The 25,280-nt window shown below is 46.6% G+C and overlaps 1 protein-coding gene across 1 annotated transcript in view; it reads right to left on the bottom strand.

Moving 5' to 3' along the window:
• Positions 1-11,173: 11,173 nt before the first annotated feature.
• Elp3 (elongator acetyltransferase complex subunit 3) overlaps positions 11,174-25,280 on the bottom strand; it is a 64,100-nt gene continuing 49,993 nt past the window's right edge. Inside the window, exon 15 of the mRNA XM_051195512.1 lies at positions 11,174-12,301. Coding sequence (XP_051051469.1) covers positions 12,225-12,301 — 77 coding nt within the window. The 3' untranslated portion in view covers positions 11,174-12,224. The remainder of the gene's footprint in view (positions 12,302-25,280) is intronic.

The following is a 25,280-nucleotide window of genomic DNA, read 5'->3' as shown; positions in this document are numbered from 1 at the left end:
ATCATCTGGACATTATCATTTGCAGACCAGAAGCTTTTAATTTTAGCAAAGACCAGCTTATCAAATATTTCCTCTGTGGATTGTGGGTTTGCTGACGTATTTGGGAAGTCAGAGCCACAGTCAAGGCTATCTGCTTTATCTCCTAGGAGTCTTCCTTTTATGTCTAGTATTTAGTTCTGTGGTTTGTTCTAAACTCACTCTTTGTGAAGGGTGGAAGGTCTGGATTTGGTTGTTTGCATGTGGATTGTTGGGCACTCTTAACAAGTCATGGCTTCAAGGAGGCTTGAGCTTCCCCCATGTGAGCCTTTGCCAAGTCACCCTTTCCCATATCACTCTTAACCAGTTTTCAAACACAGAGAAAGGCTTTGGTTTCTTTGCCGAGCATCTCAGATGTAGGGCATGAACTTCTCACGTATCTGTAGAAATACCATGGATCTGAGCCTGGCCCAGATCTGTTTTGTTGTTGTAGTTGATGATGATCTAATTTTCTTATCTTTTCATCTTGGTTAGTAGCCAGGAAAGGAATGGTATTTATCAGTGACAGTCTGCTTCAGGTAAACAATGAGTTAGGGAAAAGGTTAGTGTTGGTTTCTGTGTAGGTGGCAGCCAGCTGCTGTATGGGGGGCAGGGTGGGGGACAGGAAACAGATCCTAAATTGCCCCTGGAAGGGAAATACAAAGCAGCAGGCACCAAGCAGCAGGAGCTGGGCTGGGTGATTGAGTGTTTTAGGGTTCCTTCCGTGTGAGTCATCTGCAGAGACAATGTTCTCCTGGAGATGGAGAGGACTCACAAGCGAACAGGACCTGAAGGTCAAGATGAGCCTACTTCTTCTGCAAAGGTGGTGATACCCAGAGCATCTGGACCAGGCCAGAGCCCCTCCCTTGGGCTTGGATGGGCCTGTGAGGAGCACAGGGTTGTCCCGTGGCGGGCTGTCCTCAGCCAGCAAAGCAGCTGGATTTATTACATCACTCATGTTTCTCTGTAGGCTCCTTTCTCCACCTCCCCTTCTCTTTGACCGCCTCCATGTTGGCCAGTGCTGACTCATCCCCCCATCTAGACTGGGGTTTTGCCAGAGTCCTCTTTAGACCAGACAGTTGAGTACTTATACTGACTCTGGGATCCTAGACTAGCCCTAGGGAGAGGGAGAAAAGAAAGGAAGGAAGGAAGGAAGGGATTATTATCTCGTTTCACAAGGGGCTGGGAGGGGTGCACGTGGTACATTCATACAGTCACCTTTGACATAGGATGGTGCTAGGGTAAGTGGGTGGGGGTTTTGAGGCAGCATTTGAATGCATAGCCCAGGCTGAGCCCTAGCTTGAGATGGTCCAGCCTCAGGCTCCTGAGGGCTGGGATAATAGGTCAGCCATCAGGATGATTCTTAGTATGTATGTGCTGACCAGCACAATGCCAGAAAGCACTTGACAAACACATCCGCTACTATGTTTTTATACAAACTTAAGGGTTCTGAGAAGACCAGCAGATGGGGCTACAGTGTGGAGCGGGTGTAAAGGGGACACTCCATGATCAAGCTTTTATATCTTTGGGGTTTTGTACCATGCATGTCGGTATTAACTCTTTTTTGTTTGTTTGTTTGGTTTTTGTTTTTCAAGACAGGGTTTTTCTATGTAGCCTTAGCTGTCCTGGAACTCATTCTGTAGACCAGGCTAGCCTTGAACTCACAGAGATCCTCCTGCCTCTGCCTCCCAAGTGCTGGGATTAAAGGCATGGGCTGCCACCTCCTGGACCACTCTTTTTTGATTGCCGAGACAGAGTACCCAACCAAAGCAACTTAATCAAGGAAAGATGTATTTTAGTTCATGGTTTGAAGAAAAGGCCATTGTGGTGGGCAAGGCAAGGCCACTGGAGTGGGGGGCTGATGGTCACATTGCCCCACAGTCATAAGTCCATATTTAAGGTGAGTTTTCCTACCTCAGTTACTCTAATCTAGACTATTCCTCACAGACACACTCAGAGATTTGTGCCCAAAGTGACTCTAGAGCTTGTCAAGTTGACAATTTATGTAAAGAATCACAATATCTAAATAAAGAAATAGTTAAGGAAATGAAAGGGTTAAAGTCATATCAGCCACTGACCTGCTCTGTTCTGAACATCAACCACACTCAAAGTCAACCAAAGGGATGGTGACAGGTTCTGGTAACTAAGAATACGATGAAACATATGTGTTGGATGGTGGTGGCTCACGCCTTTAATCCCAGCACTCGGGAGGCAGAGGCAGGCAGATCTCTCAGTCTGAGGCCAGCCTGGTCTACTGAGCTAGTTCCAGGACAGGCTCCAAAGCTACACAGAGAAACCCTGCCTGGAAAAACAAAACAAAAACAAAGAATGCACTTATGTTTTGACATAACTGTTGCCCACCACCCAAACAAGTCACAATGTCATGTGCATGGAAGAAGGCAGGAAGGTAAATGATATGTGTGTTAAGGATTCTACAAGGCCAATAACTAAACTAAGAGTTACGTTTGTAGAGTAAAAGGTGAATCAGACTAAATTATCTTGGACTACATTTAGTCCCTCTAAGAGCTATTCCCTTGCCATACCTGTGTCTGACGGAGCATCCTCATGACTAGAAAGCCTTACAATGTATTCTTAGCAGACCACTGACTGTCACCACATACTGACCTATAGTGGAGTTTCCCCTGCTTTTCTATAACCCACTCACCTGTGGCCTCCACCAATGTATTTGGCAAATACTTTGATGTATGACTTTTTCTTGTCCCATAACTAATGCAAATCTCATGTACCCACTTCTGTAGTGGAACATGGTATTTTGGGGGACCCAAATCTGTATTTCTAGGCCATAGCTACTTAAATTTGCTTTCAGAATAAACCCTCTTACTCCCTTTGAGGTGAAAAGCATGTTTCAGTATTAACAACTACAATGACTCCATAATGTCCCACGCCATAATGTCCCACGTACCTCAGAAGCAGAGGTTCTACTTACACCCGGGGTGCTGGGAAGCACAGAGAGGGTTGTTGTTTTTGTTGCTCACATATATTCAGCTGGGGGATGTGCCTCTAGGTTTTGCACTAATGGAACTCATGTCCCCAAGCCTAGTCATCTTGTCAGCCACCAGGAAAGGGGCCCGATGAATGCATTCAACAGGAATTGAACCCATCATCTCAAATTGATGGCACCACATCAAGTTGGTCAAATAGGAGTCTCACCAACTCCACAGACTCCTTAAAGATGTAGAACTTTGCTTTATGTCTGCTTCAGTGGGACTCAGTGTTTTGGGCATGCCTGCCAAGAGGGGAACAGGAAATGGAAGCATTATGGTTAAACTCAGCATGATGAAAACCAAAAGAGGTGTGAGGCTGTTGTCTGCAGCCCAGGGACTGAGTGAACGACAGAACCAAGCTGAACCTCCCATGTTTGACATGCTGGCAGCCCACAGCCTAGACAGCAGTGATGTCCTACACCTCCAGGTCTTCCTTTCTGACTTTCACCTGCAGCGAGTTGCAGCTGTACAGGCAGAGGTGGTGGAGGCCAGGGTGAGCTCAGCTTGGCCCCTCAAAGGGCCTGGATGGGGCCGATTGAGCTGTCCTTAGAGGACAGTGTTGTGAGATATTTTTACAGTGTGTGAAGATGTATTGTTGTGGCTGGTGTAATAAAAGGCTGGACAGCCAATAGATAGGCAGGAGGTATAAGTGGGATTTCCAGGAAGAGAGGAATGCTGGGAGGAAGAAAGGCAGAGTTGCCAGCCAGATGTAGAGGAAGCAAGACATGCAGGAGGAGAGGGAACAGCCACGAGCCACATGGTAGGGCATAGATGAATAGAAATGGATTAATTTAAGTTATAAGAACTAGTTAGGAACAAGCCTACGTTGTTGACTGAGCTTTCGTAGTTAATAAGAAGTCTCGGTGTCATTGTTTGGGAGCTGGCTGGTGGGACAGAGAAAGACTCGTTACAGGACAGGACAGGAGACCGGGAGACTTGGGGAGGAATAGTGAATGCTGAGTGCAAGCTTGCGTGTAAAGATATTAGCTGTTGTACAGCTGCGTTCACTACTCTCACCGGAAGATGGGTCTGATAGGTCCAATTAAAGGCAAGAGGAAATGGGCAAGATCAGCTAGGAGAAGCAGAGCTAATGGAATATAAAGCTAAAGAAGCCGGAGGGAAGCCAGAGAAAATGTGAGCCTGGCCACCCACTCGAGGAGGGCAAGCTGGGAGCAGGGCTGAGATGTCTTGGAACTTCGGCACTGGATGGTAGGAGGAAGTTAAAGCCATTAACAGCAATGGGAGTCATGAAGGGCAGTGCGCTTGTGGGGGTGGAGGGAGCAGAGTTTAATTTTAGATGACTTTGAGGTGACAGTAGAAATGTCAAGTGTGCAATTGGAAATGGGTGACTGGCACTCATGCTGAGGGGACAGAGTTGTCACTAATAGATGGGACGATTCATCCCGAGACGGCACTGTCCTGGTAGCGAGGAAGGCAACCTCTTGGTAAGGTGAGATGGGGGGGGGAGTTAGCAGGAAGAAGGGGAGGAGGAGACAGGGGCAGTAGAAGGGAGAGGGGGACCAAGAGGGGAAGGGGATGAGAAAAAGAGCCGGGGGAGTGGGTAGGAGGGAGAGGAAGAATAGGAAAGGGACAAGAGGAGGGAGAAGATCAAGTGCTCATGGGTAATGTCACAGGCACCAGAATGTGGCAGGAGAAGCTGGGACAGACACTTGAGTTCAGAGGCCCACGAGAGCCAAAAGCCAGGAGACAGGCCCTGGGCTTTTAAGCATCAGGTTGCTATCGAGTTTTAAAGGCCAGAAAACTCTCGTTTGGATGTTTAAGGTAAAACACTAAGGGCAAACTAATGTGCAGAGTGGGGGGGGGGGGAGGGAGCTCACAGAGAGAAGCGACGCAAGCAGAGGGCCAGGGTACACACCGCACTGGTGGGCCTAGGCTCCTCCCTCACTGTTTCTGCATCCCACCACAGGAGAATGAGGCATTTCCTCTAGATCCTTCCATTCTTGCAGGCTGCCTGGTGGGAACCAGAGCTAAGGGGACCAGGGGAGCCCCAGGATGGGGCAGCTGCCACAGGAGGCCTGGGGCCTCTCTCGCTGGTGCCACTCTGTGGCCTGGCCTGTCAGACTCTTGTACTAAGTTCTAATAACCCAGGCTTCAGGGCACTGCCCGCCGCCCCCCACCTCCGCTTTGCCCATTTGCTGTCCTGGTTTGTACCCCCTGGACTCCCCATCACCTCTCATACTGCCATACTGGGGAAGGAGTATCCAGCACGCTTGTCTTTGGGGCGTGTAAGCCACCGTCACTGGCTTTCCCCACAGAGGTCTTCTGGGTCCTTCACTGAGTGTGCACCACTTCCGTTCTGTACATTCTCCTGCTGTGGTCACTTCTGGGTAATACATGAGTGGAGTCCATGAGCCTTCACCAAGCAGGCATGCCATGTGGTTTTGTATAGAGTGGCTAGCCTTGCTGGTTGCCTCCCAAGGACTGAGAGAGACACAAACATAACCAGAACCTACAGTGCTATGGTTCCCATACCTCCTTAGGCTTGGCATGAGTTATAAATCAACCTCATTTTCAATGTAGTTAACACATTTCCTCGAATGTTCCAAAGCACACTAATAGATTCCTCTCAATTCTATGCGCATGATTTTGTTTCTGGCACCTCAGATGCTTGATTGGGCCTTTATGACTTCAACAAGCAAACTTGTTTTTTTTTTTTTTTTTTTTTTTTTTGGTTTGCTTGTTTGTTTGTTTTTTCCAAGACAGGGTTTCTTTGTGTAGCCTTGGTTGTCCTGGAACTCACTATAGACCAGGCTGGCCTTGAACTCACAGTGATCCTCCTGCCTCTGCCCCCTGAGTGCTGGGATTGAAGGCGTGTGCTGCCACTGCCGCCATCACCACCCAGCTTCAATAAGCCAACTGTTACTCAGTAGTTTTTCTTGAACCTTCTAAATCAGCATATCAGCATTCTAAATATGACACAAATCTCACGTTTCCTTAACACTCCAGTATTGTTTACAGATACCAAAATCTCTTAGACTTTTCAACTTAAAAGTCCAATCTGCATACACACTGATGTGCATTGTAAATTGGAATCACGGTGGATCTGTTGGATGTTGGGGTTCAGAATTCCACACCCAGAGTGCAGTGTTCTGGCAGGTCGAGTAGAAAGCTTCTGAAGTGGACCTTCCCTGCCCAGCAGTCTCTCTCTCCCCAGAAGCGAGCTGTAGGCCCCAAGGCACTGACCCCTTCTTTCTCCCCGTCTCTCTCCACTTGATGGCTTTGTTTTGGAGGGATCCTGGCTATAGTCAGGAGGGAGATACACCACACAGAGGCCAAGAAGAATCCTCCAGACAGGCTTTCTGGGGCCCAGAAGCTTCCTACCATAACATCACACCTCTAGTCTAATTACATCTAAATGGCTGCCCATCTCCCATCAAGTCAAGAGCCTTCCTCAGTCTGTGGGTCTGCACTGACTATGTGTGGTGACAGGGTGTCTGCCCCCACAAATAAATACAGAAAATGTCAAATGTGATGAACCTTATTTGTGGGTGGTTTGTGTTTGTGAGTGTGCTGGTATACCTATGTGTGTATGTGTGTACACATATGTGTGGGGTTCACATAGAAGCCAGAGGACAACCTTTAGTATTGCTCTTCAGGAGCCGTCCACCTTGCTTTTTGAGACAGGGTCTCTCTCTCTGGCCTGGCATGCCAAGTAGGCTAGTGTACTGCCTACCCGCGGGGGTCCACCTGTCCTCTGCTTTCCAGGCTGGTATTACTAATGCCCATCGCCTCCACTCCTGGCCTTTTAATGTAGGTTTGGAGGCTCAAACTCAGGTCCTCGTGCTTGCATGATTGGCACTTCACTGACTAATCCATCTCTCCAGCCTCCGAGGGACACTTTTAACACCTACAGAGATGATCCCTGTGTATTGTGGGAATCTCTATAATTCTGGGAATTTCTCTTCATTCATTCTAAACTTTCCTAGGCTGAGAACATCGCCTATTGAACAATCCCAGGTAAAGAAGAATGGAAGGTTTTGGCCCCTCTACTTCCCAGAGAATCCACACCAACTCCTTTCTAACCCAACTGCAAGCTCTAAGCTTTGCTGTTATCAATTCTAGAGCCATCACGACTCACAGGTGTGGGTGCCCTTTAACACCCCAAGTCTGACAACGCCAACTTGTTGCCTCCACACCCAACTCCTCAGTGCCTACTTTGGGGGTTTCTGGTGACCTGCTTCCTGTTTTGAATGACAGACTCTCATGACTAAGTGAGAAAATTCCTACTAAGCAGATTCAGCTGCCCAACACACTCCCTTCAGCCCCTCCCCTCCTCATCTTCTTTCTTCAGGTAGAGGTGGGTGGGCCAGCAGTTTGCACACCAGGTTGCTCTTCCCAGAGTGGGGATGGAGATCCAGATGATGAGAGTCTGTGCCCTGCTTGCAGTGGCTCCTGGTGCTGTCAAGTCTCTCTGCAGCTCAGTTTCCAATCACGCAGACAAGAGAGGGGCCTTGAGATGGGGATGGATGAACTTCTCTGTAGGCTTCAACTGGTGTGGACGATGCTTCCATGCGGCATCTTACATCAGGGTGGGAGAGACACGGTATGGTCACCCCTGACCTCAATAACAGATCTTCACGCTCCAGCGCCTCCAGCGAACAGGCGGCTTGACATTTTGTATGATGAGATTGTTCACAATAGAATGTGCCGCTACCTCGAAATGAAAAAGGCTAAACTCTAGACAGGTCTCCCCATAACCTTCACAGGGGTGGCTCATGGGTGGGAAAGCGTGGTGGAACTGTACAGCCCCGTGTTTAACGGCCGCTTCTAGGCATTAATGTGAACTCAAGGATTTCACACGCACAAGCCCGGCTTAAGTAGATCACGGCACCTTGTTCCAGTTTGTTCTATGTTCTGTAACAGAAGACCTGAGGCTGGGAAATTTATGAGTAGCAAAGATCTAGGTCAGTGCTTCTGAATCTGTGGGCAGCAATCCTGTGCGGGGTTGAAAAACCCTTCCATATGTGTCACCCAAGACCATCAGAAAACACAGATACTTAAATTATAATTCTTAACAGTAGCAAATTTACAGTTATGAAGTAACAAAGAAAGTAATTTTATGGATGGGGTCACCACAACATGAAGAACTGTATTAAAGAGTGGCAGCATTAGGAAGGTTGAGAGCCACTGGTCTATGTGTTTCTTTCTTTTAGGTGGTGTTGGGAATCAAACCCAGGGCATTGCCTATATGCTCTAGCACTGAGTCTTAACTCCATGCCTAGAGACTTCTTATGGTTCTGTTGGTTGGTATGTCCAAGGCTGGAGAGGCCTTCTTGCAGGAAGAATCTGTGTGAGAAGAGACCCAGCTAACCTGTTTTGCCAGGAACTTTTTGTGTGATAACTAATCCACTTCCGTGATATTAATCCATCAGGACACCCCATCTCTCCACACTGCTATGCTGGGGGTCCTGTTTCTACCCAGCGCCTCTGCAGAATGACACACAAGCACGTGGGCAGTGTGCAGAACCCTACTGTGCAGCAAGGCCTTCATAAAACCAGCAGAGGAGTCAGATGGGTCCTGTCAGGGAATTTTCACAAGCTTAGTTCAGATCTTCCAGACACACAACTCTCGCCTCTAACTGCACTGCTGACTGGAAATGCTATAGCCAGGTGACAAGCAGCACCTCCCTGAAGGGCATGGTGGAAGCTGTGGAATGGGAAATTACATGCATAGTAGCCTGCCATCATCCTCGCGGTGGGAATCACAGGCCAGAAAGGAACTTCCTGCAACTGAATAAGTACAGTACATCTTCAAAATGGAGACCCCTGCAGCATACTACCTCACACCGCATGCAGTACCTTTGTTATTGTCCAGCCCTCTGTTCCATGCAGCGTACTCAGTAAAACTCAGTTTTCTTTCTATTTTGGCTTGCAAGGTAATTCACTCACAACCACCGATCTTTTCCCCATAACCAAGGTGGCCAGTCCACATCTATTACATAGAAATATGTATGCTCCAACCACAAAAGGCTGTCAACTTCCTTAAAGGACTGCTCCTCTAGTATCCTGTCCCCTACGGCATCATGAGGGAGGGTGCATCTGGACGACAGAGGTGGTGGCCAGGACGCTGGACACACATGTAGCTACTATCTTTGTGATACTTGGAGAACTTCAGAGCCCCTCCAGCAAATGGCAGAGTCCAGTGTCAGGTAAGATTCTCTTGTTGGAGACGTGGACCTGACAATGCCTTCCTAGACATTAGTAACGCCAGCTGGTCCTTGTGCCTTGTCACCCAGGCGTGGTTCTAAGAGGTTGGCCAACATGGGCTCATCTGAACCTCATAAGCACCATTGGAAGGAGGCCAAGTTATTTCCATGTGGTTTCCAGCCCAAGGCACCTGTGGTGGGGAAACCACTCCATCTGTGTAGTGACTGTCCTCATGATGCCTGGCTTCTGTGACAGACAACCTCGTCCGACTCTTATGTGATCCTGCAGCAGTGGCTGCTTATTTCATGTTACACATGTAAACGGAAACTCAGGAAGGTGAGTGCCTGGCCCTGAGTTCTGTAGCTCTCAGCAGTTTCCAGACCTGTCCAGCTCCTCCCATCAACTCAGTCAGGCTCTCTCTAGGACAAAGTTTGTATTTCTAATTGGGTGATAACCTTAAAAAAGATAAATACTGTGAAGACCTTTGATGAGAATGGATTTTTTTTTTTTTTTTTTTTTTTTTTAGTCCACTTTGCTCCATAGGGGTGGGAAACAAAAAAGGGACTTTTCCCCAAATTTAAAAACATTGAGCTGTACCGGGCTCTGACAACAACTTTAATGTATTTCTTTTCAGATAAATTTCAGTATGTTTTTCATACTTGATTTAAAAAAGAAAAGTATGCGTGTGTATGCATGCCACGGTACACATGTGGAGGTCAGAGGACAATTTGGAGTTGTTTCTCACTTCCTGGCTTGTTGAGGTGGGATCTTTCTAGTTATTTTGGCTGTGTGGTGTTCGTGCTGGGTTACAGATACAGCTGCACATCTGTTTACCTAGGTTCTGGGGTTCCAATGTCAGCTTTGTACAAGTGTTGTTTTACCCTCTGTGGTGGTTTGAATGTAATTGGCCTCCATAAGCTCACAGGGAGTGGCACTATTAGGAGGTGTGTCTTTGTTAGAGTCGGTGTGGCCTTGTTGGAGGAAGTGTCACTGTGGGGGCAGGCTTTGAGGTTTCCTATGCTCAGGATAGCGACAAGTATGTCAGCCGACTTCCTGTTGCCTGCAGGATGTAGCACTCTGAGCTATTTCTCCAACACCATGTTTGTCTGCAATCATGATAATGACTGAACCTCGGAAACTATGTCAGAAACAAGTCAGATCGGCAGGTCGGCAGGTCTCTGAGCAAAGGTGGCAGGAGCAAGGCAGCTGTTCTTCCTCACAGGTGGCCTTTGCTTAAACAAGAGGTCTCAGAAAGGCTGGGCCAGTCAAGGTGGCAGCTACACCAAGAAAGAGCAACACAGGCCAGACATGCTGTGGCCACAAGGCATGCTAGGTCAGGAGCTGTAATGCCTAGCGGCTTGTGTAGTCTCCAGAGGCTCAAGCCCAGGTGGGCTGACGGTGAGCTGGGAAGGGCACCTTGGAGTGTGGGGTTGAGTGTCAGACGGAACACTGAGGTCCACAAGAAGGGAAGGGTGGTGTTCGAGGACCCTTGGCAGGCTTGTTTTAAATTCTGGCTCCAACCCTTTTAAAATCAAACATTCTATGTGGTGGCTGTGTAGTGGCTTCCAGTGGTTTTGATTCACTTGGGTGAATGAGAGAGATGAGCAGGGGGAGGCCCAGGAACACACGAGTGTCTAGTCACGCTGCAGGCAGAGAGCCACAGCCCTCTGCTGGCCCAGCAGGCACCTGTAATGTGAGTGTGAAAGCTGGGGGGGGGGTGTGCTTTATTAGTTTAATACTTTTATATTTTATGGGGGAAATGTAGAACTAAGAAATAGCTAAATTCCCCAAACTGCATTCTCAGAAGTGGCTGGAGTGCCACAGTGTGCCCCTGAGAAAGCCTCTGACACTTGCTTTCAGCAGTGTAATGAAATGGCAAATGGCACCCGGGGGAAACACACGGTGTCACCAGAGTGAAACCTGTAAATTCCTGACAAATGCCATCACATTTACTGGGTGAGGGAAAAAAAGCTCCACATGACTCCTCTTTTATGCTAAAGACTTTATTTTCTAGACCTTTGAGAGAACAGCTTTCATTAAACACTGCTGGAAATGGCAGACGCGTGGGTGAGGCAGGCGCTCTCAGTGGACTCCTCAGTGGACTAGCTGGATGAAGGAGCCTTGGAGAGCTCACCATCCCTCCATGCAGGTCAGCCAGGTCTGCTTCCACACACTAGCCAAACTACTGTTCCCATACAGCACCATCAACACACACCTACAGAACTAACATGCAGAGAGATACTTCTGAGGATGCACTAGTCTTGACCAGTGTCCTGAGGCTCTGGCTATACACACTGGACCATGTCTGCCCAGGACAGAAGAACCGGCTGGCACAGAGCTAGCCCAGCACACGGGAGGTAGCTCACACCACCCTGCGATGTCAAGGGTGTGGGTGTGAGGCAAAGGCCAGGCCCCTGACAGGATGGCTGGTGACGGCCGGCACCGAGCTTATCAACACAACCCACAACCCCAGCTCTTCTTTTCCTAAACACTGCACATTTCAGGACACGAGCACAGTCATCAAATGACTCCCAGTGCAAATCTCATTTTCTCCATTCCAGGATGAACGTGCATGTGGTTAAAGGGCAGAGTCACGTTCACCGCTTTTCTATGCTGCAGTCCGGCTTTCATCTTCCGAGTATATAAATAACCTTCTCCTGAGGCTGCCCCTCAGATGACAATCACAAGTGATGATGGCCAATGGAGTTGATTTGCTTTTGTCACAGCATCTGAGTCCAAATGGGTCACCTGCAGCCTTCATGCAGAATTTAGAAACTGGGAAATCATTTAAACCTCAAATCTAGAAGTGACTCCATGATTACACAAAGAGGGCATCTCCAGCAGAGGCTAGAGCTGGGAGCTAGCAGACACGGGGGGAGGGCAGAGTACTTCACGGCACAGGGGTGGGGGAATGGGGAGGTTAGGATGGGACATGCAGGTCCATCTACTCGCTCAGCCTCTACTGGGTATTCAAGAGACCTCACTTTTGGTCTTCTGCCAGGGAGGATGATGCAAGAAGGTAGACTGCTGTGGCCATTATTTTAGCATCTTTACCATGTAGGGGCCTTGTAATCTGTAGCCAATCTTTCGGTAGTAGTTCCTGGTGCCAACCCCTGCAAGAGACAAAGTACACAGAGCTCTAGTCAGTCTAGTCAGCCTAAGTTTAGTAGCCCTCAGGAGCCAGCCATAGGCTCTCAGCCTCATGCCTTGTCTTTTGCTCACAATGCATTGCTGTTCAAACTGAATCTCAGTGCAGCAAGTGTGTCCCATTTCTACTATGCTGACATCGAGCTGTATGAACATATACTCTTTGCTGTGTAGGACCAACACCCTCTCCCAACTGTTAACTCAGGACCAAGGTACAACAGATGTGCCTAAAGCATGTTTCAGGGTCTGCATGCAAGTATCAGTTTCACTTGGCACTGAGGGATGGAGGGAATGCAGGTGAACAAGGAGAGGAGTGTTCACACAGGGAGGCCTGTATTCCAAATGGTTTTCTGGAGGTAAACGAGAAGCTTGCAAAGAAAAGCATGCACAGCTAAACATGGCGCCTGTCTGAGGTGCTGGAGTACACAAGGGGTCACACTTCAGCTGTTGCCAGAAGTGGGACTGATGGAATGGCCCTGGCTCATGGGAACACATGGTTTGTGAAGAGAAAGGTAGGCTTTCTTCAAACAACTCTGCAGTTCTCTGTGGATGCCAACTCGTTATCCCCAACTTAACTCAGTTCCGATAGCTACTAAGTTACAGCAGATGATTCAGGGTGAGGGCCCAGCCCCCCAAGAATGCCTAAGTCTCAGATACCAGTTTTTAGTACTCCAATCTTAAATCAATAAGAAACAGAACTCCCCACATCGTTTGTTTCCACTCATGTCGGAGTGTTTTAAGTGTTAGCACAGCTGAAGCCCATACAATGGAGGTACACAATTTGGATGGATGGATAGAAGTTCACCCTGACTAACTCTAATCAGGAACCACACTGTCTTGTACACTTCTGCTTGTTGTGCTATTATGACGACTTCTGTCCTACATGGGCTTGGTGCAGAGCAAGGGGATGGTGGACATATGAATAATGGGCATGGGCAGCAGCTCAGACTCTGAGAACAGAAGGTTTGAAGCCCAAAGGGCCACCTTCCCCAAGTTCTAGATCTGTAGGCATACTCCATGACCCAGCAGGTATCCCCTCAATGAAGGGGGTAGTTAGACTCAGTGAGTGACATAACATGTTAACAGGATACCCCAAGACAAGAGAGAACCCAAATATTTATAGTAGCAGGCGGGTACAATCACAAGGGAACATAGCATAGCAGTGAGAAAGCAACTCTATGTCATCTGTATCCATGTGGAGAAATGACCCCAAACTGTGTGGATGGAATCAGATAATAAAACAGTCCACTTACACAAAATTCAGACATGGAAAAGTCTCCAAAGTTTAGTCAGATAACGGTTACATTTGAAAGATGACAAGGGTTCAGGCCTCCATGTGCTGAGGATACTGTCACTCATCAAGCAGTGGTTACATGGGGACACACACTTGCTCCTAAAGCTTGACACTGTTTACCACAGGTGTATGACATGCCTCATTACTTAACCTCAATGGTTACAGCCATTCAATACATATGTGAAAGTGTTTCATGAGTTCAAACTTGTCAGAAGGAGTGTAAAATAAGGCAGAGTGGGCCAGGAGAGGAAGCAGCTAAGAAGCCAGGACCAGGACAAGATGACACAGTCACCTGTGCCCAGCTCCTTCTAGAATCCTGTGCACTAGAAAGGGAGTAACAAACTCTATGCCTGATTCGCTCTCACTATACAAAAGACTTTTTTTTTTACAGATGGCACCGACTTGGTAAAAGTCAGAGCAGGCACAACCTATACAGAGGTCATAGTGCAGGGTTCGAGTCCTTGTGACCCTCATGAGTGTGTGAGGACAAAACATCAGATTCAGAGCCTAGGATCAATAATGGCAGGTCCTAAAGCTTGAATTCCTGTCTGAAATACAAGTTCTTTTACCCTCCAACCCCTTGGCTTTAGTTTCTGCCTAAAAGGACCTTGTGCTATTAAAGGACAGAATTGGCTGACCTTGTTGATCTGCCATGCTCACCCCTATGCAGCCCTTGCCTGCTTGCCCCCCACTCCCAGCTCAGGAACTAGAGACCCTGGGGGTTTCTTTCCTCTAGCCAGAGGCTAGCCCTGGTTACAGGATTAACACCTCTCCTTCCTGGCTGGCAGGACAACTTTAACCACAGCAACAGTTTCAGTATTGCATACTCTATTCCACTGTGTTTCTGCCTCCCCTGGAGTGTCAGCTCTTTAAGCAAAGGCTTTTGAAACCGGGGTTATTATACTGACTAGCACATAATCAGGATGTAGTAAATGTCCGGGGACCTATTACACGCTCATTATTTTCATGTTGTGTACACACAGAGAAATGTGCTCCTGCAAGATGCACTATAGAAAATGAGAGCTGGCTTGGCATTGGGAGCCAGGTGGTGGGAGGGGCGACCCTTAGGAACCTTCCAGATCTCTCTACCTTGCTGGCCGAGAGGCATCATTTCCCATGGACTTATTGATGCTGTAAGGGTCTCAAGCATCCAGAAGTAGAGACACAGGTCTACTGAACCTGTAAGCCAGCAGGCAGCTCCCACGATGGCTGATTCACCCCTGGGACTTGGCTCTTCACTTTCTACTTGGGGGAGTCCCAAATATCCCCTCACATCTCCCTAGTTTAGACCCTGGACACATATAATCCAGCTCATTTGTATGCTCCCTGTCAAAGCAAGATGGTGGCCTTGTTTTAAGATCTGGAGCTTGGCAAAGTGTTTTTATATATCACAGGCCCAGATAAGCCTGTATAACCAGGAAGGTGGGTGATAGAGACCGCCCCAAGTTCTCAAGTGGGTGGTTAAGACATGGGATTTTCCAGGGCTTATGGGAGCATTTCTCAGCAGTGACTCCAAGTGAGCCTCCCGCTCCTGGGATCTTTACCCCTCCTTTATAGAACTGGGTCCTTGCGACCAGGTTGGGAAAGGTACTGGGCTTTTGTTGGGGCCCTATCTGGCCAGCTTAGCTTTGTTTCCAGGAACCTACAACAGCCTCAGACAGTTCCTGGGACTCTGAGAAGCTTCAAGTGCTATGGAGAGCCTGGCCTCTGGCTGGTCCAAACTCCAAGCTCTCCCCCCTGCATATCTGATGCACCTTGTTTCCTGCCTATTTCTCCAATCGGCCAGACAAACTGGCACAATATTATGTCTGCCCTTGGCCAGCTGAAAAGAGAATGTGCCAACACCTGGCTGAAGGCCCTACCTAGCTCCTGCCTCCTCTATGCCTTTGTGGGGCTCAGGCAAAGTCCTCAGTCACGGTAACTTTCCTTGTGTTAGTCAGCCAGGAGAAAGCAATTACCCTTTGGATCTGACGTCAGTGGCCTCCTGGACCGTGCTGACGTGCTTGGCTGTCTTGGTCCCAGATCAGCCTGGCTGTTGCCGCCTCTCCCCTGCAGAAGAAACACACAGCTGTGCAAGTAGGAGTTCTCCACTCCATTGCTTGTGTGGGGTGCTCTCAGCTGTGGTCTTTGGGGTGCTCACTGTAGAGCCCCAAGTTACCAGAGGAGCAGCAAAGGTGTGGAGGGGCACAGCTTTGTTTATCTTCAGGGTTACTTCATCCACAGACAGTTTATCCATGTCATAAGGATCTTATTTTTATTATAGACAGAGTAAAAATTTATATGTTCACTATTTTGTCAGCTGTGACAATACCAAAATGAGGAAAAAGAATACCACAAAAACTGTCTACAGCAATAGTCTCACACGTGGCTCTAGTGACCAGTCTCCCTGTTACCTCCTTGGCTTCATTTCTGCCTTAGGCCTTTTGGGAGAAGGAAATGTATGTGAACAGACTTAACTGTGCACACTACAAGCAGTTATTAAAATGGCCTTTGCTATCGTCTCTCAAGGGAATTAAAGGAAGAGGGTGTGACTCGCTCCATACGATGAGGGGACACTCAGCATGCAGCGGGGACACCTCTGCCCTATATGTAGATGATCTCCAAGTCTGGCTGCCAAGAGCCACAGGAAAACGGCAGTGAGTGCATCTCGGGTCCTTCTCTGTGCTGAATGTGCTTAACTGCAGCCCTGGGTGTGAAAAGAAGCCCCTGCTTTCTGATCCCTCTCCCTGTCTTCCTGTGATGCAGGTTAGCTCAAAACACAGCCCTGCCTGTTCTAAGGGGGAAGAGAGACTACTCAAGACTTTTTGCTAACTGCCTCAGCCACTGGCTATGGGAGAAGGGTAATTATGGCTGCCTAAGAAGGTCTAGTACTCTCTGTGTGTGTGTGTGTGCACGCACGCGCATGTGAGCGTATGTATATGAGAAGATTAAAACAGTTAACCAGGATACAAATGGAAAAACCCAGTTGCTTAGTGAAGTTCTACACTTCTGAAGACTGGGAAGATGGTTCAGTGGTAAGGCACAAGCAGGAGACCCTAGTGCAGATCCTCAGCATCCACGTTAAAAGCCGGGTGTATCTGGAACAGTGTGACAGCTGAGGACAAAGAGGAGGAGGAGCAAAGCCTCCTCAGCACCCGTGTGCCAATGATGGAACCGGCACAGAGCTCTGCACACACCAGCTTTCCTAAGACCCTGCGGGGCTGGGGCTGCTGTTCCGAGGGCTTTTCTGAGCGGGTTGTAGTTCAGCCCACAGGAAGAAGAGGAAGAACTGCCCTTTGGACTCAGGCACCCCAGACACTTGGGGGTACTCCCCTGCTGCTCCCAGTCTGCTCCATGAGGAGCACACTCTTCCATGAGGACTTAGCTTGTTGTGACCTCCTGACCTTCTGCATTTGTGTCCAGGTCTCAATGTCTTTTGTGTGACAAACCACTGGAGAAACTGAGAAACAACCACCTTCCATTTCAATAGACGGCTCGGAAAGAGACTAAATCACAGGGAAGGGCAGATGATGCTGGCAGGCAATGAGCTGCTGTCAACAGACTGTACCCGACCAGGGATGGACTACTGGAGAGGGGGAGACCTGTGGCAAAAACTCGACAAACCGTGGTCGCCACCATACGAAAGATGATGGGACGATGACTCAGAGTACAGTGGGAAGAGTGACCGAGAGGTGAAAGGGATGGAAGCCACTCAGGAAGAGCGGAAGGCCGAGTCTCTGCCTGCGCAGATAAGATAACTGGGCTTGATTACCAGATACGGGATCAAGATTAAGTGTTAGCAAAATTTAAAATGTCTTACAGCTACTAATGATGAGGTGGAAATTGGGGTGGCTGTTCTGAGTCAGGCAGCTGTCAGCGCAGGAAGGGCAGGGAGATTCACACAGCTTGGTCAGGTGAGTAGCCTGGCTAGCTGCAACCTCCACACTTCCCACCCGGAAGAGCTGGACGGGAGTCACCGAAGAAGGAGGGAGTTGCTTCATAGACTCAAGAGGTCAAGGGACAGGGACTGGAATTGGGAGCCTGGCCAAAATGGAGACCTAGAAGGATAGCTATGTCTGACCGTGCACCAAAGTGCACTCACTCAGCTTGGGGATGAGTACAGCAGGTTCACCCACAGGGCCTAGCCCAACCAGCATTTGGGCAAAGGCAAGCAGAAGTCTTCCTTGGAGGTGGCTAACATGTTTAAAGCATTACTGAGAGCAAATTCTTGTGTAAACTGCTGGGTGATTACGAAAGCAGGCAAAATTCACTAAGACAGCACGAGAGAGACAACAGCTGTAGGCACTCAGGTGGACATCACCTGACAAAGGCTCTAAAGGAGTGTGCTCACCACATGTGAGGGGAAATATGCTGAATCCAAGTATGTCTACAACCAACTGTAACTCAGGAATCATGATAGGACAGTAAAGATACTGGAATCCAAACAGTTTAAAAAAAAAAAAAAAAAAAAGAGGAGGAGTGGAAGTTTGGTCAGAGCAGCCAATAGACCACAGAGAAGCCATGTGTTGGGGAGAGGGTATGCTATTCAGTGGACACATATATAACTGGGGACTTAGAAGGGGGAGAGTACTGGAAGCTCACATTAGTTAGAGGATGAAAGCCATGCAGAACTGACTAGAGAAACAAAACAAAACACTGCACTAACTAAAGAAGCCAGACAAAGATGGAGTGGGAAAGCCTTACCCAGGAAACACAGTAAACCAGACAGAGATAAAGACAGTCTGAAGAAAAACAAACAAAAAACAATGATATACAACCAACAAGGGCATAAGACCAGAAGGGAGGCTACCCTGAAAGACCTGTGCACCTCTGCACTGAAGGCTGGAAAGGGAGACTTGCTACACAGAGGAAACAGCCCCACCCCACAGGGAGCTTCTTTACCACCCAAACACCCAGCAGACTGAGACAAGCCATGGGACACCTGCATAAAGGACCCTATATTATCAGCAGAAATGTACAAACTATAGCATACGCTGACCCAGTCTCCCTACAAAGCTGAGCAAACAAAGCTAGAGTGAAAAAAATGCAAAATAATTCCACCAATTTAAAATTAACACCAAGAACACTAAACTATATAGCTAAGGATGCATAATTTGGTAGCAAAATGAAAAGAAAATATCAAATTTTCAAAAAGAAAACATCTTTATCTGCACGGGGTCACGTGTAGCTCTCTCAAATGCTCATGCCAAGGTTTCACCCCCAGAGCAACAGCATTAAGAGGTGAGGCCTTTAGGAGATGAGGTTCTGTGAATGTAATTTGGGCACTCACAGAAGATTTGAGGGAGCCTCTTTGTCTTTCTGCCCTTCAGCCATGTGAAGAAGCAGCCATGTGAAGAAGACCCTGCACACAACACCAAATATGCAGGTGTCTTGTACCCTACATTATCATCAGACCAGCAGTAAGCAAATCTCTCCTGCTGCTACAAGTCTCAGGGATCCCTTGCAGCAGCCTGACAGACTAAGACACGTGGGTGTGGTCAAACAATTCAGTCCAACACGAACAGGCTTCCCTTGCTACCTGTTACTGTTTACAGCCAAGCTAATAGGATGAAATTAAAAAGGGGACAGTTACAACTATACGAAAGCATACTAAAACTGGAAAATGAAGCAAGCCTTCACACAGATGGAAACATAAGAGAACTCAGGCTGGGATTCCAGCCAGAAAAGGACATGAGATAACAGAACAAAGGAAGAATAATACCGGAGCTCGAATGGGCATGCGCTCATGTCATATCCTGGTATTCCAAAAGGAGAGAAAACTTTGGTAAATGATTTAGACATTTTAATGCTAACAAGGAAAAGATTGAAAATCTGGAGGTGTATTCTTGTTCAATGACACTTCTTTTCTTGGGGTACGAGGCTGTCCTTTATCATTAGCAATGTTAATTGCATTTAATGAAGATTGAACCTACATCACCATACTCCCACAGTCAAACTTGAAATGAGAAAGAAAATGCTAACTATCCCATGAAGCTGAAATATGAATTTAAAAAATTAGATATAAAAGACTGAGATGATTTATATCATTTAATAATAAAAAAAAAGTGAAACAGACAAACGTAAAGAAACTGTTTCAATTACTTTGGTTCAATTAATCAGCTATTTATCAAGGGTTATATATGTGCTACAATGTTAATACGGGGAAATATATTCATTAGTTTCATTCATTTACTATTGAAATGAGACTTTACTGCATCCCATTGATCTAAAAGAATGGCAATATTTCACTCAAAAACACACTGGCATGGAAGCAGGGGAAAAGCTTTTATTCTCATCATCTGAAAAAGAACCAATTAACTCAATGACCTGAAATCTTTCAGACAATCTCTCTCCTGTTAAAAAGAAAAAAAATTGCAAAATTGATAAAGGTTAGCCACATAAAACTGAGCTCTTTAAGGTGGCTAGTTATGGCAAGTCATTAATAATCTATTCTTGATGGGTAAGGGGGTACCTGCAGGGACTCTGCTACCCAGCAGCCTAAATGTCCTCTGCACATTTGCAAGGGTTCTTTGAAGATTACACAGTAAAAGGAACAAAGACCCAAAGCAAGTAACTCAGAAAGCAGAACTTGGATTTCCACATTCCATCATTCTCCATGGTGGTGTCCAAGCCAGTGATGTTGCCTGGCATCCTACAGGCATTTCTTGAGAGTCTGACTCGGGAGGGTGCATCTTTTTGAACATGGAGTGGCTACAGCCACCAGAGCAGATGTATGTGATGGCACCAGCCACTCTTACTACCTTCTCTTTTCTGAAAACATGAGCACATTGCTAAGAAGCCAGTGAATGGGAAAATCTACTGCCTGGAGCAGGACAGCTCTCTCTACTGACAGCTACTTTGACACAGACTTTAAGTGGTAGAGTAGGAGGTTCCAGAAGGCAGCCTCCAAACCACAAGACACAAACTGGAATTGACTATCTTGTGACACCAGGTCTTGCCAAATGCAACGAGGGGAATACTTGGTGAAGGCAGGGGCTGTGACCTCTGGCCAGAAGCCGACTGAGAGGATCAAGGATCCAGAAAGCAGCTAGAGAAATGATTGCCACATGTAAGGGATCTTCATTGTGACTGACAGTTGACAGCAGAAACCAAAGAAGTCTGAACTGTGGGATCACTTACTAAACCACCGAAAGAAAATGACCAGCCAACCGAGAATTCTATATTTGACAAGAACAAAGGAGGAAGGCATTCCTAAATAAAAGCTTCAGCCTCACAAGAAAGGCTGAGGAACCTGGAGCAACCAGAACTAAAGGTAAAGGAAGTCACAGAAAGCAAACATAAAAGCCATTAGTTTTACTTTATAATTTCTCTTTACTTCCTATGGAATTTAAAAGGCAAAATCAAATAACAATAATTATAAGTCTATATTGGTGAACACACAAATCTGAAGATATAATCTGTGTCAAGAACAGCACAGTGAGAGGGGCAGATGGCCTAAGGCCCAGACTTTCGAGACACCATGCCACTGCCAACAGGAGGAGCACATGTGTGTTCTGTGGGGAAATCATGTCAGGCCAGAAAAACACTGAAACCGGACAAAATACCCTTTCCTACCAGAGTGGAATGAAACCAAAAATGAGTAACAGGTGGAAGGGAGATGCTGGAGCACACAATGCCTCGGGCTGCAGCACTCACAAAGGCAGATCTACAGCGGGGCGGGACTCTGTGGTGATGCAGCCGTTCTGGGATCACCTGCTCCTCATATCCACTGCAGAAAACAGTGACACCCATGTACTTGTGGGTGTGTGATTGAGCTGGAATCCTCTTAAGACACTGTCTTCTCTGCAGATGCAGGGCAAGCTCCTACACTTTGGGTCAGCTGGTGCTTTTCACAGTGTAAAAAGTTCCAGGACAACATACCATGGAGGCTAGAGTGGGGTCTCTACCCATTTCTAAGTGTGGAGGCTTTCTCCCTGCCTTGACCAGAACTTGGTACCAATGTTCAGACAATTACTTGTGAGGCTGAAGGCATTTTATTACACACACACACACACACACACACACACACACACACAGAGAGAGAGAGAGAGAGAGAGAGAGAGAGAGAGAGAGAGAGAGAGAGAGAGAGAGAGAGAGAGAGAGCAGGACTCATAATAAATATGTAGAAATTTAGTAATATACTCTTAAATGACTAATGGGCCAAAGAAATAATCCCAGAAAGATGGAAATTACCATAAATAACACAGGTGAAAGCAAAGCAGGCTGGTGGCTTACTTCTATATCTCAGGACTCAGAAGGTTAGGGGAGGAGAGCCGCCACATGCTTGAGCTAGCCTGGAGTACACAGTGACTTCCAGACCCATGGGCCTCAGAGGAAGACTCCAACCTTTTTTGTTAAAAAACTGAATACATTCCATTTCCAAATTCACTGAGTTCAGCAAAGGCAGTGTTCAGAGGGAAATTTATAGCTGCAAATGGTTACACTGAAAAGAAATACTGAGAAATGAGCAAGAAAAAAAAAAATGAGCAGATTAAACTCAAAGCTAGCACAAGAAAGGCAATGACAGAAACTAGGGATAAAATATTGAACAGAAAATAAACAAAGCAAAAGTTCATTCTTAAAGCTGCCCAACCTTTCCTCAGAGAAAATGTCTCTAAAATAGAAACAAGTGGGACATGGCTTACACTCACACACAAAAATATAAACGAGTAAACAAACAAATGTAAAACAACACAAAGGAGCTGGAGAGATGGCTTAATGGGTAATGGCGCTGGCCAGCAGGCCTGATGACATAGGTTCGACCCCTGGGTCTCACACAGGTGCAAGGTGAAAAACAACTCTCAAAAGTTGTCCTCTGACCTCCACACCTGCGCTGTGACACACACACTTGGCTCCCCTACTAGATAAATGTATCAAAACATTTTTAATAAGAGAGGCATTACTACTGTGTTTATAGAAGGAAATACATTTATGAGAGCACACTATGGAAAAACTGAACAAGCACACTGGACAAGCCACAGGAAGTGGACAAATTCTTCAGAAACACAGAAGCTGACAAAGAGCAGAGTCCAAACTACAGCAAGGAGAGTCAGGCTTACAATCACATGACCTTGCCCCCATTTTTAAAGTAAATACATGCCTGGGGAGGCCAGGGTCAAGTAGCTGGAGGTAAATTCTATCATACAGATTTAAAAAGAATACGTATTAATTCTTCCCAAGGACTTCCAGCCAACGGAGAACTTTCTCTTTGGAGTCAGAACCAAGGTGCTCGTGTTGTCAGTCCTGTTCAGGCTACCCAGGCTCTGAAGCAACTCCAGTCACGGCTTATCACAGCGCAGACCAGAGAAAAACCAAGTACTCACACAGCTGTCATTAAGCAAATACGTAATCTCTGCTCTAGAGTTGAAGCTGGGTGATCATTGTGTTAGTCAAATAACCTGAACACAACTGGTAACTTATATGTGATTCACAAGAAGAAGGAACAGCATCACAGATCTGGGACCTTGGACTGGTATGCCAAGCATCCATTCCTAAGGTGGTGGGCACACTAGATAGCAACTATCTGCTCAGGGAGGCAGAATGAGAAGAGAACTTTTGTCAGAGTTCAGAGCTCAGGCCAGGATGCCAGAAGAGTGAAAATATGCTCTGTGATGTGTTGGAAGCAGAAATCCTCAAACTGAAAGGCTCTAAGAACCCTGGCTTAGAGGGCTGCTGCAACATTTTCAGTATTATTTGACAATATCTATTCACCTTAAGGGAAAGAATCCTGCCTCTGATAGCTATAAACAATAAAACATTATTAAATTAAATGAGTTAAGGCAATGTCAAATGTTTACAGGAAAACAAACAAAAACAAACAAACAAACCCAATACTGTTCCCAGGAGAGTTGATGAGGAGTTAAGGTTGAAATAAAGCATTAAGACAAAATAGAGCAACATCTTAGAGAAGGCTTGCTTCCTCAGCAAGACACCTGAGTAGTGCAACCTTTACAATAAAGGCAGGCAGGCAATAGCCTTAAAGCTCCCAGAATTTTTAGGGATATTAGCACAGACCACATAGTACAACCCATTCCTCCTTCCAAGTGAAAGTATACAACCATTACTGGCAACATCCACAAACCAGGAGGATCAGGACTGGGGAGGAACCTAGAGTATGGCCATGGAAGCAAGGCTAGCCTTTGGATGGCAGACATTTCTGAAACACAACAAGGCTAAAAGGGAAATGCCAACACACAGTTTTTCCACTACTGACAGGCCATCACATCAATGCTCCTGCTTCTGTTAAGGAATGTCCCCAAGACTCAGAAACCTACAAGATCTAAATGGTAGCCTACCAAGGAATTTTCTAAGTGTGAGCACCAAGGAGGTCATATGATGCTTAGTGTGGGATGGGTTCATGCAAAATGCTATCAACAAAGTGGTACCTCATTCATCTACAAGGGACAGATGTCAAGCCAGGGATGAGCCTGAGATGAGCCAGGCAACAATGCCTTCATAGCTGAACTACAAGACACCAATTAGCAAACATGCAGTCATCTTGTTATCTGGCTGAATAGCATTCTATGCCATCAATGCCAGTCTGATTAATAATGATGCTGAAGTCAATAGAGGACTTTTAACAAACAATGCAATACCTTATGCTGTATCTATTGTCTTTAAAAAGATTACAGCAATGATAAAAACAAGCCCATTGGAACACATACCAAAAAAGCGTAACACATGATCACTGTTAGAATACCAAAGTGGCAGAATATATGTGGTGACCAGAAAACATGCATTTAATTAGGAGATGCTGCAAGGTAATTTACTTAAAAGAAAATTATCTGAAGGGTGAAGGAGACAGCACAAAAGAGGAAACAAACACTCTTCCTTTTTGCTAAGTCCTGTATTAACACACTTGCACATGTGGTACAAACCAGTTTGCATTTGGCAGGCTTCCTGGCCCATTAGCAAATAGCTTGCCATAATAACGACGCTCTTCGGGGGACTCTGGTAGGATTATGAGTCCATTATCAGGCAGAACCAGCTACAAATGGACCCTGTTTTTCAATTAGATTATAATGCAAAGAATAAAATAACCTTGACCCAAAATGGAGAGCTGTGTAGGAGCCTGGAATACAGGTGAGGCTTCTCAGGTCCAGGAAGCAAATCTCAGTTGATCATAGCCTAAGGAAACAACTGCTATTTTCTGCCCACACAGAACATTATTAATCATGGGCTCTAGGGCACCAGATCATTAGTTTCTGTCCTAGGAAGCCATATTGGATTATATAAGGCACAGACACATTGATTTTTGACTACTGGGGACTGTAGTCATAGCTTTAGGTCACATGGCTTTGAGTAACATGATTAAGAATGACCTCATATCCATAGTTACTATTTTACTCACCCTGTCTTTAAGTCTCTCCTCCCCTCATCGTTGGCATCGTAATAGATTTAAATAAAATGGCTATCAGGCTCTGACTTGAGAGGTTTCTGACACCAACCATTCAGACCTTTTCTCGTCTCTCACCATCACGGTGTGATCTATCAAGCTTGTACAGCTCTTGGCCAATGGCCATATTAATTTTCTACTTGAAAGAACACAAATAGAATACTGCTTATGACGAAGGTAGTCAGGGAGCTTGGGGAATAGCTGTCCATCTTACTGCATAGTAATTAGCTTGGCAAACTGAAACAGTAACATGATTAAATCTGATACCTAGCCAAAA

The sequence above is a fragment of the Phodopus roborovskii genome, unplaced genomic scaffold (assembly GCF_943737965.1).
Source record: "Phodopus roborovskii unplaced genomic scaffold, PHOROB, whole genome shotgun sequence".
Classification (NCBI taxonomy): Eukaryota; Metazoa; Chordata; class Mammalia; order Rodentia; family Cricetidae; genus Phodopus; species Phodopus roborovskii.
The sequence above is the reverse complement of the archived record's forward strand: the minus strand, read 5'-3'. Positions and strand labels throughout refer to the sequence as shown.